Raw genomic sequence first — 16,371 nt, 5'->3', positions numbered from 1 at the left:
TTAAGGGAGTCTTGCACCTTGAAACTCTCAACCTTCTGCATCATTGGCCAGAAATTCTTGGGACTGTGGGTATAAATTTCCCAATGGGCAGAACATGGGCACCTAGCCAAGTCTCATTTACACATACAGAAAATTAGAGCAGCACATGGCTGCCTGAGAACGTGGTTCTCAGGAGACATGTACAAGTGTCCACAAAGGAAAAGAAAGCCTGAGAAGCCGAGCTAATCCTTAACCAAAGACCTGTAAGAGCTGTAATGCTGTGTAGCCATCTAGTATAAGCCACACCCTTTGAGAGTTGACACGTGGCATGTCACCTGATGGGACCCCGAGAGCCAGACTTTTTCCCAGCGAACCTCATGTTCACCTTCATCCATATGAGACTTCTCTTCTGAAGCCTGCCAGGAGAGAGTGGGAAGGGAGGGTGAGGTTTGCTTGTCCTGAGTACCTGGCAGAGCCTCAAAGGAACATTATCTAGCCCTTTTTTTAGAAAACTGGCTTGAATAATGCTGTAATGGGATCTTTTTCATGATGAGAAAAGGCCGTTTTCCTCTTCTGCCAGGGCATCTCATTTCTTTTTTTTTTTTTTTTGGCATTCTGAAAGATTTCTCCCTGGCTAAAGGCCAGTGTACTCCCTTTGACCGTAACTCTTTGACTCACCCCTTCCTCTTGCCCCACCCTGGTTATTAAAGGTGGAGGTCAGGGCAGATCGAAGGTTAGATGCACCAGAACATGGGCCGGTTCTGGGCAGGTCACCTCAGTCCTGGGCTGATCCATCTGGATCGCTAGCCTCTGTTGCAACCGATCCTCTCTGGTCCCAGTTTGGGCTGGATTTAAGGGCTCATTGTGAGACTGATGTCATCAAGGAACAAGCTCTTACTCGAGGCTTCTCCTCTGGCCTTCAAATGCATTGGAAACGAAGAACTTCTTGCTGAGAATATTCCTTGCTACCACATCCAAGAGGGTCTCCTGGGACCCTTAGTCAGCTTAAAATAAGATGGGGGGTGGAGAGCGGAAATACTCTTTTTCCCATAAAGATTGAGCTCCTGGCTTTAAGACTTCCGCCGTGAGTCTTTTGGGTTTTTTTTTTTTGCATTCGCTGATTCAGAGCCTAAACCGTATGTTCTAAGGGTGGTACTGGGGAATAGAACATAACTTATTAATTATAATTCTGTATCTTTTGCTTTTAAAACAGCTACAAAAAAGAACAACAAAAAAAATCCTTCCACCAAACCTATTTTTTTTTATTTCAGGGTATTATGAGGGTACAAACATTAAGGTTACACTCTGTGTCTTTGCCTCACCCAAGCGAGGGTTAAAGGCCTGCCCTTCCCCGCTACAATGCTCCCGTTGTCCTTTAGTTGCAGCTTTACCCCCCCCATCCCCCTAATCCCTGGAGAGTATTTCTGCCATGTGAGCACCCTAGTGTTCATCAGTTAGTACCAATTCGATGGCAAGTACAAGTGGAGCCCATTCTTCCAATCGTGTGGTACCTCACTTTGGACAATGGGCTTAAGTTTAATCCAGGAAAGTATAAGAGGTGCTAGATCACTGTCGTTTCTTATGATTGAGTAATAGTCCATTGTATACACACACCAAATTTTAATAATCCATTCATGAATTGACGGGCACTTGGGTTGTTTCCACATCCTTGCAATAGTGAATTGTGCTGCCATAAACATTCGGGTGCAGATGTCTTTATCACAGAATGTTTTGTGCTCTTTGGGGTAGATGCCTAATAGTGCTATTGCTGGATTGAATAGTATTTCTATTTTTAGCTCTTTGAGGAGTCTCCAAATTCTTTTCCACAAAGGTTGCACTAATTTGCAGTCCCACCAGCAGTGTAAGAGTGTTTCTGTCTCTCCACATCCTCGCCAGCATTTGTTGTTTTGGGATTTTTTGATAGAGGCCAATCTCACTGGAGTTAGGTGATATCTCATTGTGGTTTTGATTTGCATTTCTCTAATGATTAGAGATGTTGAGCATTTTTTTATATGCCACCAAACCTTTTTTTTTTTTTTTTTTTTTTTTTTTTTTTTTTTTGAGACAGAGTCTCACTGTTTTGCCCGGGCTAGAGTGCCGTGGCGTCATCTTAGCTCACAGCAACCTCAAACTCCTGGGCTCAAGCGATCCTCCTGCCTCAGCCTCCCGAGTAGCCGGGACTACAGGCATGCGCCACCATGCCCGGCTAGTTTTTTCTATATATTTTTAGTTGTCCAATTAATTTCTTTCTATTTTTAGTAGAGACGGGGTCTCGCTCTTGCTCAGGCTGGTTTCGAACTCCTGAGCTCAAACAATCCGCCCGCCTCAGCCTCCCAGAGAGCTAGGATTACAAGCGTGAGCCACCGCGCCCGGCCCAAACCTTTCTTAAGTGAATGTGACAAACAAGGATTGGGCAAGGCATTCTTAAAAAAAAGAATTTCCTTTTTTTCTAATGTTAACTCATTATTTTGTAAATATGATATCTTGTATTACTCCATGTTAAATGCACACAGCTGGTCTCCTAAAGGCAGGCTTGCATTTAGGCAGACGTGCAGCTGCCTTGCTGCTTCCTCGGTTTATTTGTATGTCCTGAGTGCTGCAGCTGCCTGGTGTTGTTGGAAACAGGTGATGCTGTCAAGACCGGAGACTCCTGGATATTAGGGAATGTTTCAGCAGCCGTCAGTTGTGGCTTAACCTTCCTTTTGCCCTTGACCGAAAGCCTCGGCTCCTGGAGTTTCAGAGCTTCCTTAGGATCTCTCAGTTTTAAAAAAGAAATGTAAAGAGGATCCCATACTATTGATAAGCTCAAGGAAGATGGAAGGAGGGGGCCTTTCTGTTCCCTTGTTGGCAGATGGGGGACTGCATTTTCTTATTTTTCTCATCTGGTGTTAACTGAATTTTGGTTTCACTTTAATATCCCCAGAGGCCTCAGATCTGAAACTGACCCTAGAAGATACTTGTCTGTTATAAAAATATGCACATCTGTGAGTTCCAGGTGTCGTAGGAGCACAGCTAAGTAAATATCTAAACCTTCAGATTTAATCCCCTTACCCAGAAACATTCTGACGCTGTGGTTGAAGCTATTCTTGTAGAAGGTAAAGTCATTATAATGTGCTTATGTTCAGGAAATCTCCTGAGTTGAAATGAAAAAGTACCAGAACAAAGACACCGACTCCAATAGATGTGGGTGGGGCACAAGTGGCATTCAAAGTGCCTGTGACTGGGTGGGAAGGAGCCTGCTGTCCAACAGCCTGCCCTGGGGTGTGGATCAGGAAGGAAACCTCCTGGCCGAAAGGAAAATTCCAGCCACAGCACAGTCCTTGGGGAGCAAGGAACAGTGTCCGGCTTCATGAAGCAAGACCCTATCTCACAAGGGAAAACAGGCTTAAAAATTACCCAGCCATTCCATGCAGGTGCCTGAGATTCTTTGCTTTTCACAGGAACCAGTTATACCCAGCATCTGCTTCATGTGGTGGGGGAGCTTTTGAATTTTGTTATGGAGGTAGGAGGGAGAGATGGAAATAAAGCGAGAGAACCCTGCCCCAAACAAAGAGCACTCTTAAGACTGAAAACTACAGCCAAGTTTTAGAAGGTCCTTCTCAGGCCATTGAATCCATGATCCAACCTTGAGAGAATTTCCTGAGTTTCATTTCCCATGAGTGTGGTCGGTTGCCACTAGTAAACCGTTAAGCCACACTCACTTCTTTCGAGTGTTTTCTGAGTCAGCGACAATCCCAGCTGCCTGCGCGGCTGTTTCACTCTTTAGAGCACACCATGCAAGAGAAAGGGTGCCTGGGCAGGGACTCGGGCGTACGTGAGACTTGATTACATAAGAAATAGATTTCAGGATTCTGTCTGGTTGTATTTCTCCCTTAGTGAATCTTCTCAGACAGAATTTGACATTATTTTCATTTTCATTATTTCCATGAGTATCAGAGATGCTCTGGGATTCTTCTTTACCATCCTAGCACTCTCGTGGGATGCCTTGCTGAAAGGAACGGAAGCTTTCATTCAAGACCTTTGATTAAAGGCAAGACTCCTGCATTTTGTCGCGAACTCTAACTCATGTTACCTCCCTCCTGAAGATTTGCTTTAATTTCTTATACTCCCCTAGAAATGGAACTAGAATTTGAGGGCAGGGGACTTCAAAAACTTTTCTTGACATTCCTTACCCACGCTTTCAGATGACTGATTCTTTTTAGTCCAGATTCATTTATTATTTTTGGTTTTCAATGATGGGTAACAATGACAGAAAGTGACTCTGGCCTTTTATTATTTTTTGTGGTTATAAAAGCAATAAACATCTAATATTTTTGAGAGAGATCTACTGCTCTTAATCCCATCTCTAGCACATGCCATTTTAGTGCTTGCTTTCAAATCTGTGCCTTAGAGTTTTATGTCATTTAATATGCGTAAGCTCTTTTCATTTAGCATTATATAATCACTTTTTTTATGTTTGCATTTTACCTAAGTGGTATAAGCATATTAAGATCCCTCTTCTTGAAGCTATGGAACCCTTTCAGCTTAAAAAAATTAAAAAGGCATATGTACCTAACATATCTGACAATAGTATTTCTATTTATAATTTATACATTTAATAAAAATTTACATAATACAATTTATATGTAGCATATAAACATTTATAATTCCTATCATTCTATAGTCACTGGTACCTGCAGGAGCCAGAAGAACAGAGGGCTTTTTCCTTCTGTTCTCCAGGCCGATGATGGCTGCGATGCTGCAGCTCTCCTTGGTTTCATCAGCTTTCTCTGAAGGCCCGTGTAACACGTGTATCACTACAAGGTCTTTCTTTCTCCTGGGGAGGTTTCTTCACACATCATTCAGTAGGACGTATTCACAGAGCTGCGCTTTCTCAGTGCTGTCCAGAGTCTGAGGCTGAGGCTGTGTTCTTTCTCTCCCCTGCCATAGAGGCTGGCAGGAATGGTGAAGAGACCTTGTCCAGACACAGGCCGTGAGAAAGTGCTTTGAAAATCAGAGCGAAAACCCAACTCTCCTCAGTTGCACTCTGTTCCTTTACCTGTCTTAGTATCCTGAACATAGCTGGCTTTCTTGCTTAGGTTACTCAGGAACATCAGGGAAGTATATTCCCCGCAGTGCTTCATGACCCTCAGCGGGTCCTCCCCCGTTGCAGTGGGGCCATGGAAAGGCAGTCCTGTTCATAACATTCACATCGCTGTTGTGGACGCATGAAGGAAGCTTGCCAGAGTGCTGGCCCCTTCACGGCAGGTGGGGAAGGGAGCCCAGTGTGCGGCGCTTGAGCTGGCGAGCAAGCGCCCCATTCCTCTTAACATTCACCAAGTTCAGCAGCTCCTTCCAATTCTTACAAGTTTTTTATTTAAGGGTTTGTGCTTTTACTTCTCTGAACCTTAGTTACCCTTATCTGTTCATTCAAAGTGGGATTGAGTAAATATGGGATCTCAGCAGTTCAAAAAATTTTTACTCCTGTTTGTTTTGTTGGTATTGGTGAGTTTGCTTCAAGATGGGCATCTGTTTATCGGGAAACATTTATTTAAAGCCAGTTACATGATTATATATATTTTCTTAGCCTTGTATGTGTCACCCAGTTATGAGTTTCTTGAAGATAAGTTTCAAATTGTCCCACTGTGCCTGAAGGGGGGACTTGCACACAGTGTATACTCAAAATTTTTTCCCAGCGCTAGATTGTGAAGCACCAAATCAACATAGATCGTTTGACTGTATGTTTGGCCTGCTGTGTAGCGTGGACAGGTGTTTGGATCTCTCTTATATCATGGCTAACTCATTTAGAGGATGCTAAAATCCTTGTTTATCTTGTCTCCTTCACATAAGTAAGAACTGTAAGCAAACTCTTTTCAGCATACCTAAAAACCTAGGAAAGAAACTGATTTATAAATTCTGTATTTCAAGATTATCTTTGTTTTTTAAAAATAATTTGTGTTATTATACCAGACATAGGAAGAATCGTGAGGCAGCCAGTGAACTTCTAATGAGATTGAAGGACAACAGGGATCTTCAGAAATTCCTGCAAGATTGTCAAGAGGTATGTTGCCCTCTGATCCCTCCCTTCTTTGTTTCCAACAGTTGCCAACCTGCATTTAGCAGAAGAGCCTTTTGAATTATAAAATTAATGAGGCCATAAATTCCTATCACCCATTTGATTTGCAGGTGGGGACATGTGGCACTTTGTTGGTTCTCCAACCTATAAGCTACCACTTAGAGTAACTAGATTATTATAATCTAGAACATTAGAGTATAGAACTTCGCTGTCCATTATAGTAGCCACTAGCCACATATGGCTGTTTCATTTTAATTTAATTAAAATTAAATAAAATTAACAGCATAGTTCCTTCATTACACTAGCTATATTTTAAGTGCTCAGTTGCCAGCTATGACTAGTGGCTACCATATTGGACAACACAGACATAGAACATTTCTATTGTCATAGAAAGTTCTGTTTCATGTCCTAGAATATTCTGCAACATAAAAGTATTTAGTGTTATGTTTTAACTCTCTAGAGCAATGTACATTTAAATGGTACAGAAGGAAAGAACTAAAAGGAACTGAAAGTGGCTACGGAGTAAGAAGTAGTGATTTTAAAAACACAAATTAAGTTTCTTATTTACTTCGGACCTTATAATACCATCTTTCAGGCTCCTTCAATGTGTATCTAACATGCAAAGAGCAGTAATCCTAATTCCAAACACCGAGTTTTAACATGTGGTATTCATCTGATGATTCTCATACTATTTCATGTTCCCCGATACATACATAAACAAACTTTGAAAACTAAAGTTGACCAGAAAGAAGCGTCTAGCAGACTTCACATGTGTGAGTTCCTAAGAACATCATATTTCTCTGTCTGCCAAAGAACGGTGATGAGACTGTCCTTTCTGGTTTATTAGAATAAATACCCTTGGAGGTAAAAATGGGGTGACGAATATCCACATGAAGCCTCAGGGACCTTGAGGGATTAAGAGTGTGGGAGCAGGGGCAGGTTGTGTGCTCAGAATATGACTCTGTATGACTCCAATCATCACAAACACCCTGCATGCAAACGTGTGCTGTGTTAATAAAAGTAATATGGCTCTAATGACATCTATTAGATCATCCGTGACAGAAGTGATCCTTCATGTCCATTCAACTGCTGTCTTTTTGTGAGTCTCGCAATGTGCTTTTGTAGCTAAACCTTAAGAAGAAAAGCCCCTAAACTGTGTAGCTTAGGGTCTGTCAGCTTTAAGCACCACACTGACAAATCTAGGTCTTCGTGGGATTTGCTTGGAGCCAGACAGGCTGAAGACAGGAGTGCCTCTTCTAAATGACATGCAAACATTAGTAACCCATTTGATAGGATGCTCACTTAAGGCGGCTTTCACGTCCCAAGCAGGGCATAGCAGAGGGTGATGGGCTCTAAAGTTAGCTGTGTGGAGTTGCGTGTTATGCTGCAGTGAGTGCTGATTGGCCATTTCGCATTGGAGGGAGTAAAACGGTTGAGGAGGTGTTTGCAGGCTGGACTGTGCCTTCCACAGATTAGTGGTCCCTGTGTCACCTAGGCGTTTCCCTTGCAGCACCATCAGTGACTCATTTTTAACCTCAGGCCGTATTCTAGGGGGTTGTGGGACCAATGGGATCCCACGTTCCTGCTTTTAAAGGGCAAGTTAGTAAGGTGAAATTCTTTCACCTAACCATGTTGAAGCCCACGTTAAATGTGAGAAAAAGAATACCAGGGAATGACTGGTTGAGTGGTCAAGGGGAATCCCATTTATATTTGGAATTTTCTGTCCCCTGTTTTCCACTTACACATGTACAGATTCATAAAAAGAAACAGAGAGAAAAATAAATAAGTAAAATGATAGTCCTTCCCGATGGTGTCATAGGAAATGGTCTTGGTAGGTCTTTAGATGTTTGTTTCTGCTTGCTTTAAATTAGCATCCTTAGTGACAAGGAGTTCTCGCCTTAATATACATGTCGGCTGGGTTCCAGTGACTGTCCGGCATGCCCAGGGGCCTCTGTCCTGTGTGATTTCCCCTCAAAGTATGCAGGAAATTTGGGCTGAGCTTTTTTAATGTCCACTGGGAGATGATTTGCAGGTCTCCTTGTGACTGCTCCGCCAAGTCTCCCTGGTTTATCCTTTCTTCCCTAGTTGTGCCTGTCTCTCTTTGACCCTCATTACGTTAGTAAGTACAGCTACAGTGTCTGCTGGGAGGTGTCGGGGTTCCACGCCAGCACGTACGGTCTCTGCGTGGTGATGGCATTTAGGTCAGGTTTGGGGGCTCTAAAACTCTTGGTGTAGTAATACAAGCAAAGAGGCAATAGGGTCTTTGGCTGTGAACTTGCCATCATTCAGCCTCATTAGTGATTAGTGATTAGTGATCAGCCTCTCAGTGATCCTGAGAATGGAGCTTATATATGAACTAACCCTACATTTGAAAAGCTACCTATTATTTCAATAGATACAGAGTGCCCAGAGGTCAAATTTAATACCTTTACTGGCTGCTGTTGTTGCTCAAGGTACAGGGAATCCAGGGGTTTGTCTCTTTTTCAGATTCCCTTCCTCAGGATGCCTTGGCTAGAGGAGCTGTGGATTGTGAGATGGGCCCCTGCTGCCACCCCCATCAACACTCTCTGGCTGGGGACAGCTATTGCACCAGCAATACTGTGGAATGAGCAGGGACCCAGCTGCTCCCAGTTATAGATGGGGATACAAAGAACATCATAGTCTTTGTAGGGTTATTTTAATGTGATGTCCTGAAAAATGAATGAATAATTTAAAAGATACTACTTTATTATTTTATTCCCTCATACTATACCTCCTGTTTTCTGAAACTGATTATTTTTTTTCAGAAGGACAATATATGTACGTGTGTCTGGCACAGGGATGTGAGTTTGGTGCTTTGCTTTTAGCTTAATTCAATGATCAAAGCATTTTTTCTTATCTTTTCCTAATCCACATAGTGTTCTTTTCTGCAGAGAATGAGTATATTCTTAAATGACCTTTATAAATGCCCACAAATAATAAATGTAGCTCTGGTTCCAGAATGCTGATAAAGAGCTGATGAACTAGCAAGTTCCATAGATCATTTCATTGTGCTATATCGCATGGTGCTTTATGTGTAGGATGATGTGTTCAGCAAAGAGCAGATTTGTTTATAAGCCTGACTTTTATGTAGCTCTCTCTCTTTTTTAATCCCTTTTGGGTAGGTGGTTATGAATAGTGAAAATATGTCAACGTCCTTGGCACTTTGAATAAAAGTGCCTTCTAGAGAGAGAGAGAGAGAGAGAGAGAGAGTGTGTGTGAGAATATGTAGAATACAGGGGAAAACATTGTCATTTGGTTTCCTTTTAACCTTTTTTCCCCTAAGATTGACCATAATCTTTCAGATTTTAGCTGCTCAGATAACTGGAACATAGGTAATTCTTTTAAAATAAGAAATTTAGTGTCTTTATTATATAATAATCTCTATGTCTTTGATTATAAAAGACATTATGAAATTTGCTAGTTTTTTCCTCAATAACAGGTGATGTCAAAGATCTCACTAACTTTTGCTGAACCCCCTCCCCATTCCCCTGTGTGGTGAATACCCTGAGAAGGGTAGGGACAGTGCCCAGGAGTTCACTGCTTTTGGCACCAGGGGTGCTCCTGTGACCCTCACTGCCCTCCTTGACATCATTTCCAAAGAACAGAACTTCTGTTGTGGAAGGAAGTTTATGGGGGAGCCTTTCCCAGCAGCAGCCCAGGGCAGAAGTGAATGGCATTGGAAAAGTTGATTCTATATAGATTTCTATTGGTTTTATATTCCATTTCTAGACCTTTGGAGATACAATCATGAAGGAGTTTACAAATTTGTTGTAACAGTGACATGTAAAGGTGGGCTTTTCGCAGTCATTCAGGAGAAGGGACATACTCCCTGAGGATTGTTGCTTCTGATTCCTTTGTTTATCTTTGACCTGGGCCAACAGAAAGCTCTTTCTGGGGTAGCACCGTGACTGGGGTAGGAATCGGGAGTCTGGCGCGGCCCATCACAAGTGGGCAGTAATGAGCCAGGGCCCAGTCAGGATGGAAGCCAGCAGAAGCGGGTCCAGCCTGGTGTTGGGCTGACCCTGGTGAGAGAACTCCCTTCTCAGATCCATCAGAGGCTGCCAGCTTTCCAGACTTCAGATCTAGGCAAACATGTTAGGTCTCAAAATCAAGTCCTATGAAGCATTCTTGGTCTGAATGGAAGGTTCTTTAGAGAACTAGAGGCACAGAAAAAAGGGTTGAAAGTGACTCAGACTTGTAGGAAACATTAAAAGGGTATCATTGTTGCCTTAGCCCTACAGTGAGCAGTTATTTATGCTTTTTGGCATTCCCATAGATGTACCCATGAAAGGGGAGGGCGGGTAGATCAGTTGGTTAGATTTTTTGTTTTTTTTTGTTTTTTTTTTTTTTAATAAAAGGAATTTAAAAAGTAAGAAGATTGCCAAATAGAGTAAAAGGTAGTCAATCATGATTAACATGGTATAGCTGACACAGGTATTTGGAAGAGAAAAAAGGTTGTCTTGGACTGGTTACAGCAGAATTTTAAACGAAAGCCTTTGGAATGAACGCTGGTTAAGAGTGCGAAACACTTTGAATGCTGGCTCATAGAACTTTTGTACTTCTGTATCGAATGTTAAACACACAGTATGGAGCAAAGCTTAGGTATAGGCTCCATAGAACGGACACCTGTCATGATGGATCTGAGTTATAAAGTTAAATATTTGATTGTTGCTCAGGAAACGTGTAGCATGCATAGTATGACATCAACACACCCCTTTCCAGGTAGGATCATGACTTCTGAAACCTTCTTGATTTTTTTTTCCCCCTAGCTGTCTCTCTGGATCAATGAAAAGATGCTTACAGCCCAGGACATGTCTTATGATGAAGCCAGAAATCTGCACAGTAAATGGTTAAAGCATCAAGCATTTATGGCAGAACTTGCATCCAACAAAGAGTGGCTTGACAAAATTGAGAAGGTGCGTTACAGTGTTCCATGAGGGCCCCATGTCCACAGCGTGGCTGTGATAAAACAGAGTGGAAGTGAGCTCCTTTTTATTTAGCACGTTTTCTAACACTTCTGGGTCTTGTCTTATCATTTATAAATGTTACACAGCCAGTAGCAATCCCCTTTCACTTACCAGCTCCTGACTTCAACCCACCAGAAGGGAGAAAAGCAGAAACCCAACCAGGTGGTTTTCAAAACGCTTGATTTATTTTAGAATGAATACTAGGTGTTTAGTGTCTGTTGTGCATCTCATTTGCTGCTGCTGCTAGATCCCATATAGGGTCCCCACTATCTTGATCATATTATTTATGTTGCTTTGTGACAGATTTATCAGATATAGTTGCATATAATTTAAAAATATATTTTTAAAATTTTCCCTATATTTCTTATGTGACTACCATATACCAAGTCACTATAATAATTGTTATGATGTATTATTTTGACACAAAGAGATTCTGTGCAACTTAACTGAGGATGAATGTGGAGTTTCTCACCCACCCTTCTCTGCTTTCACACTTTTTATATTGTTTCAGATTCTTAATGGGTAAAATAATGTATTATATATGGTCTTTAGGCATGGAGTGGAGGGGATAAAGTCTTAGGTTGTTTGATTAACTGTCCCATTGCCCCAGCTGAAACTATTTCATCATGGAGTACTTACTGCTCAACTCCCATGAAATCCATGTAATGTACATGGAGTAGGCCATTGTTGATTTTATTGATTGGTAACTTCACATGGAAAGATTCTGTGTGTGTGTGCGTGTTGAATGAATGGGTAAATCACAGATCAAATATCTCAGGTTTGTTTTTCACAGTGACTTTTTTTTCTCTAGCAAACTATTTGTTTATAACCATGCTGGTTTGTGTTTTCCAGGAAGGAATGCAGCTCATTTCAGAAAAGCCTGAGACAGAAGCCGTGGTGAAGGAGAAACTCACTGGTTTACATAAAATGTGGGAAGTCCTTGAATCCACCACCCAGACCAAGGCCCAGCGGCTTTTTGATGCAAACAAGGCTGAACTTTTCACCCAGAGCTGTGCAGATCTAGACAAATGGCTGCATGGCCTAGAGAGTCAGATTCAATCTGATGACTATGGCAAAGACCTTACCAGCGTCAACATCCTACTGAAAAAGCAGCAGGCAAGTGGGCAAGGCGACCACCCGGGCTGTTTCTGTTTCATAGTGATAGTCCTCATAGTCTTTGCTCACCACTGTGTCCCCAGTTACCCGCCTTCCTCGTGAGACTGTTAGCCCAGCAAAGTGCTAGCTCTGACAGCATCATAGGATGTTTCAAGAATCAAATAGAAAAACACAATATTTGTACAAGTATGGGGTGTCTGTACATGGGAATGCTTTTTTAAAATATCATTTTCTTAGCTGACGGGTATTATCACCATTTAATAGTTGAGTAATGTTCATTTCATTCCATTCTTCATTTTACACGAAGGAGTAATATTTGCATACATTGCTATAGAAGGTCTTGATATGCGACGGTAATCTCAGTTCTTCAGGGTACTTTATTGATAACAAAAGTAATGTAACAGTTTTTTTTATATCACAGTAGAAGGCTCTAAGGGCAAATGCATTTACTCAGAATTTAGGGGAAAATGGTTCCACTGAGGTTGAGAAACCAAGTCAGTGCATACTCTCCCAGTGGCTTCCCTGGCTGCTTTGCAGCAGCCGAGTCCCAGTGGACCTAGCAGTTCTGCTTAGAACCAGTCCCTGCAAAAGATGGTCTTTGCCAGGTGTTGACCTGCTTTTCTTCTCTGCCCTCAGATGCTGGAGAACCAAATGGAAGTGCGGAAGAAGGAGATTGAAGAGCTCCAGAGCCAAGCCCAGGCCCTGAGCCAGGAGGGGAAGAGCACTGACGAGGTGGACAGCAAGCGGCTCACCGTGCAGACCAAGTTCATGGAGTTGCTGGAGCCCTTGAATGAAAGGAAGCATAATCTGCTGGCCTCCAAAGAGATCCACCAGTTCAACAGGGACGTGGAGGACGAGATCGTGAGTAGACCTTCACTGCATGTATGACTTTGCCACGAACCTTCTCACCTGTCCTGAAGCCCCTGTTCTCACGTGTCATGCTTGCCTTGGGCCACCTTGGTGAGCTGTCGAAGCCCATGCTTATGTTCTAAGGGTTCGTTCTCTTTTCACACAAAATGCAACCCCATTGTTCCCCTCAGGTTACCTAAAGATACTCTAGGATTTTATTGCCCCTAGAACAATACTATTAAAGGTAACTAATGAGGACTCACAGTGAGCCTGACCTTGAGGATGAGGTAAATTTGGAAGACTAGCCCTCTCTCCCTGTCTCTGAGCAGAAGGATGCGTTTCCTCAGACAGCCTTCCAAGGGGCTGGACGAGCTGTCTCTGAAGGTGGCTCCCCAGCTCTTCCTTGCTGGTCTTGTTCGTATTATATGTTTGTTCCTCGGACTGGTCCTGATCACTTATTCACAATTATTTTCAGTTGTGGGTTGGAGAGAGGATGCCTTTGGCAACTTCCACGGATCATGGTCACAACCTCCAGACTGTGCAGCTGTTAATAAAGAAAAATCAGGTAAGTGTTTCTACTCAGGCTAGTTCAGTCTGATAAATAATTGTTCTAAATTACAAGACAGAAAACGTGAGAGAGACTTGGCAGTTTCTTCCTGGCCCTAATGGCTTGACATAAACACCAGGCTGCTGCCATTTAGCAAGCCCTCATGTGTGTTTTTCTACCCCACACAGACCCTCCAGAAAGAAATCCAGGGGCACCAGCCTCGCATTGATGACATCTTTGAGAGGAGCCAAAACATTGTCACGGACAGCAGCAGCCCCAGCGCTGAAACCATCAGACAGAGGCTTGCCGACCTAAAGCAGCTGTGGGGTCTCCTAATCGAGGAAACGGAGAAACGCCATAGGCGGTTGGAGGAGGCGCACAAGGCCCAGCAGTACTACTTTGATGCGGCCGAGGCCGAAGCGTGGATGAGTGAGCAGGAGCTGTACATGATGTCTGAAGAGAAGGCCAAGGTGAGAAGAGGGTTTCCTTCCTGAGAGGAAGTGAGAAACATCTCTGTCCCAAGAGAGCCTCAGACTCGGACCCTGAGCTTGTTTTCTCCTGGGGGCTCTGTCTTTTTGAAGATTTCCCTTGTTGCCTTTGAGTGTTAAGGGGGCACCATGGTACTTAAAGGTGTCTAAAATCTGGCTGCTATTTCCCCCTTGACAGAAACTTTCCTTATCCGAGTCCTGGTATGTCATTAAGACTGGGTTCATCCTGTCATGTTTGAAATTTGCCAGAGTCCTTGCTCTCTATTTATAGGTTCCCTGAACTTTACAACATACAAGTTGGTTTTGAAAAGTATTTTAAGGTTCCAGAATGCTGTCGCCTATGTACCTGATATGCCATGAGGAGTTTCAGCTAGCCAGGGCACACTTGGTTTGCCGAGCTTTGCTTTCTACCTCAGAGGGGTCTTCCTCATTCTGCATCTTCCTCATGTTTGTCTTTCACAAAGGCCTCCTGTGGTCCAGTCCACGTGGATGCTCTTGGGACACGTCTGTTGTTCCACTGCCCACGTCACACTTGTGGTGTCTTTCTTTTTGCTAGTCCTTCCTCCTGCCCCACGACGCAGTCAGCCTGTCACTCCTTAAGGTGGTTTTGGGCCAGAGGGGACAGCTGTGGTTGTGACAGTCCCCTCTCTTTGCAGGATGAGCAGAGCGCTGTCTCCATGTTGAAGAAGCACCAGATCTTGGAACAAGCTGTGGAGGACTACGCAGAGACAGTGCATCAGCTCTCCAAAACCAGCCGGGCGCTGGTGGCCGACAGCCATCCGGAAAGGTGAGTGCTGTTTTGTGAAGGTGAGACCTGGCTGTCATATCTTCTCAGTGAGGATCTCTTACTAACCCACACGAAAAGAAAATGGCAGCATTCGTCGTGAATCACTGGTGAGGTAGAGCTGTAGGAAGCATTTTTAAAACAGACCCAGTAGGTCTATGGTGAATAGAAGGTGCAAACTGTTATTTAACCCACAAGGGCAATTTAATAATATATCTCCTATTGGACAAGCCACTATTAAAAGATTGTTCGTGTCATGAATCAAAAATGCAGGCTGATTTGCACAGGTACAGATAATCACCAGAGCACTTGAATAGAAAAAGTCATCCAGTTTAGGAAAGTTAATTACTAGCTTTAAGAAGAATAGTAGATAAGAATACATGGACCTATAAAATAAAAGGGCTCCCAGGAAGAACAAAGTGATACCACTTCCAAACTCTTACACATCAAATGCTTAGAATGCCTTGGAGAAAAAAAAATAAGTGTGGTACTCATTGACTATATAACAAGCTCCTGTATTAACTTTGAGAGCTGTCATTTTAGGCTTTCTCTGAAACTGCCTCTTATGACTCAGAAAGGAAAGGAGTCAGCCTTGTGTGTTTAACCGAGGCAGATTGAGGGAGACGAGGTCAAAGGCTGTGTTGGTGCAGGAGGTCCTTAAGATGCTCGTGGTCAGGATTCCCAGGAAAGTGGCTTTCCAAGTCTCCGAGGATGGGTACAAGCAAGTCTTTGTCTCTGGTGTGCTGTTTCGAGACTGTCACTCTGAGAAGTTGGAGAAAAGGGGGTATAGTCTCCTGACTGCATACCCCGGACCCGAGAAACCGGAACGTCCGGTCTAGCCCTCCTGACAGGGAAGAGCACACAGCCCATAGCCAGTAGAGGCTGATGCTTGCCAGAGAATGGAAGACCATGTGTGGATTTTGCATTAACTTTTAACGTCAAAGCAAATCCTGACCTGCAGAGCCAGCACTGCAGACAGTTAGGGTTTCTCCCTGTGACTCCAGCCCCCCAGCCTCCTTGATGACATTCAAAATGGCCTTCGGCCTTAATTATTGTGTTTTGTTTACATATTGGCTCTTAGTTACTTGAAATTGGGGCCAGTTTGTGAGTTTTATTTTTCAGGTTAGGTAGGTTAACCAGAGTTTCCTTTGAGAAATTTAGTGTAACATGTTCTCCTGTTATCACCACCTCATTTGTTTTTCCCTTGAAGAAAATTGACATTGAAGATCTTTTTCCTCTGTTGCTCCCTTTTTCAGTGAGCGCATTAGCATGCGGCAGTCCAAGGTGGATAAACTATACGCTGGTCTGAAAGACCTTGCCGAAGAGAGGAGAGGCAAGCTGGACGAGAGGCACAGGTTATTCCAGCTCAACCGGGAGGTGGACGACCTGGAGCAGTGGATCGCTGAGAGGGAGGTGGTCGCAGGGTCCCATGAGCTGGGGCAGGACTACGAGCACGTCACGGCAAGTACACCGGGCAGCTAGTGATGGTGTGGAAAGCCACTTGCATTCCTCATCTGCAAGCAAAGAAGATGTTCCGACTCACATCAAAGGGCATGGGGTTTAGT

At 43.3% G+C, this 16,371-nt stretch overlaps 1 protein-coding gene across 3 annotated transcripts in view; it reads left to right on the top strand.

The window, feature by feature from the left end:
• The window catches only part of SPTBN1 (spectrin, beta, non-erythrocytic 1), a 139,004-nt gene that overhangs the window by 101,599 nt on the left and 21,034 nt on the right, over window positions 1-16,371 (top strand). For all 3 annotated transcript variants that reach the window (XM_012649847.1, XM_012649848.1, XM_012649850.1), the window contains exons 17-24: window positions 5,929-6,019; window positions 10,825-10,971; window positions 11,875-12,138; window positions 12,775-12,999; window positions 13,463-13,552; window positions 13,723-14,004; window positions 14,679-14,809; window positions 16,063-16,267. In XM_012649847.1, the coding sequence (XP_012505301.1) occupies window positions 5,929-6,019; window positions 10,825-10,971; window positions 11,875-12,138; window positions 12,775-12,999; window positions 13,463-13,552; window positions 13,723-14,004; window positions 14,679-14,809; window positions 16,063-16,267 (1,435 nt within the window). The remainder of the gene's footprint in view (window positions 1-5,928; window positions 6,020-10,824; window positions 10,972-11,874; window positions 12,139-12,774; window positions 13,000-13,462; window positions 13,553-13,722; window positions 14,005-14,678; window positions 14,810-16,062; window positions 16,268-16,371) is intronic.

This window comes from Propithecus coquereli, unplaced genomic scaffold (genome assembly GCF_000956105.1).
Source record: "Propithecus coquereli isolate 6110/MARCELLA unplaced genomic scaffold, Pcoq_1.0 Scaffold305, whole genome shotgun sequence".
Taxonomy (NCBI): Eukaryota; Metazoa; Chordata; class Mammalia; order Primates; family Indriidae; genus Propithecus; species Propithecus coquereli.
The sequence above is the reverse complement of the archived record's forward strand: the minus strand, read 5'-3'. Positions and strand labels throughout refer to the sequence as shown.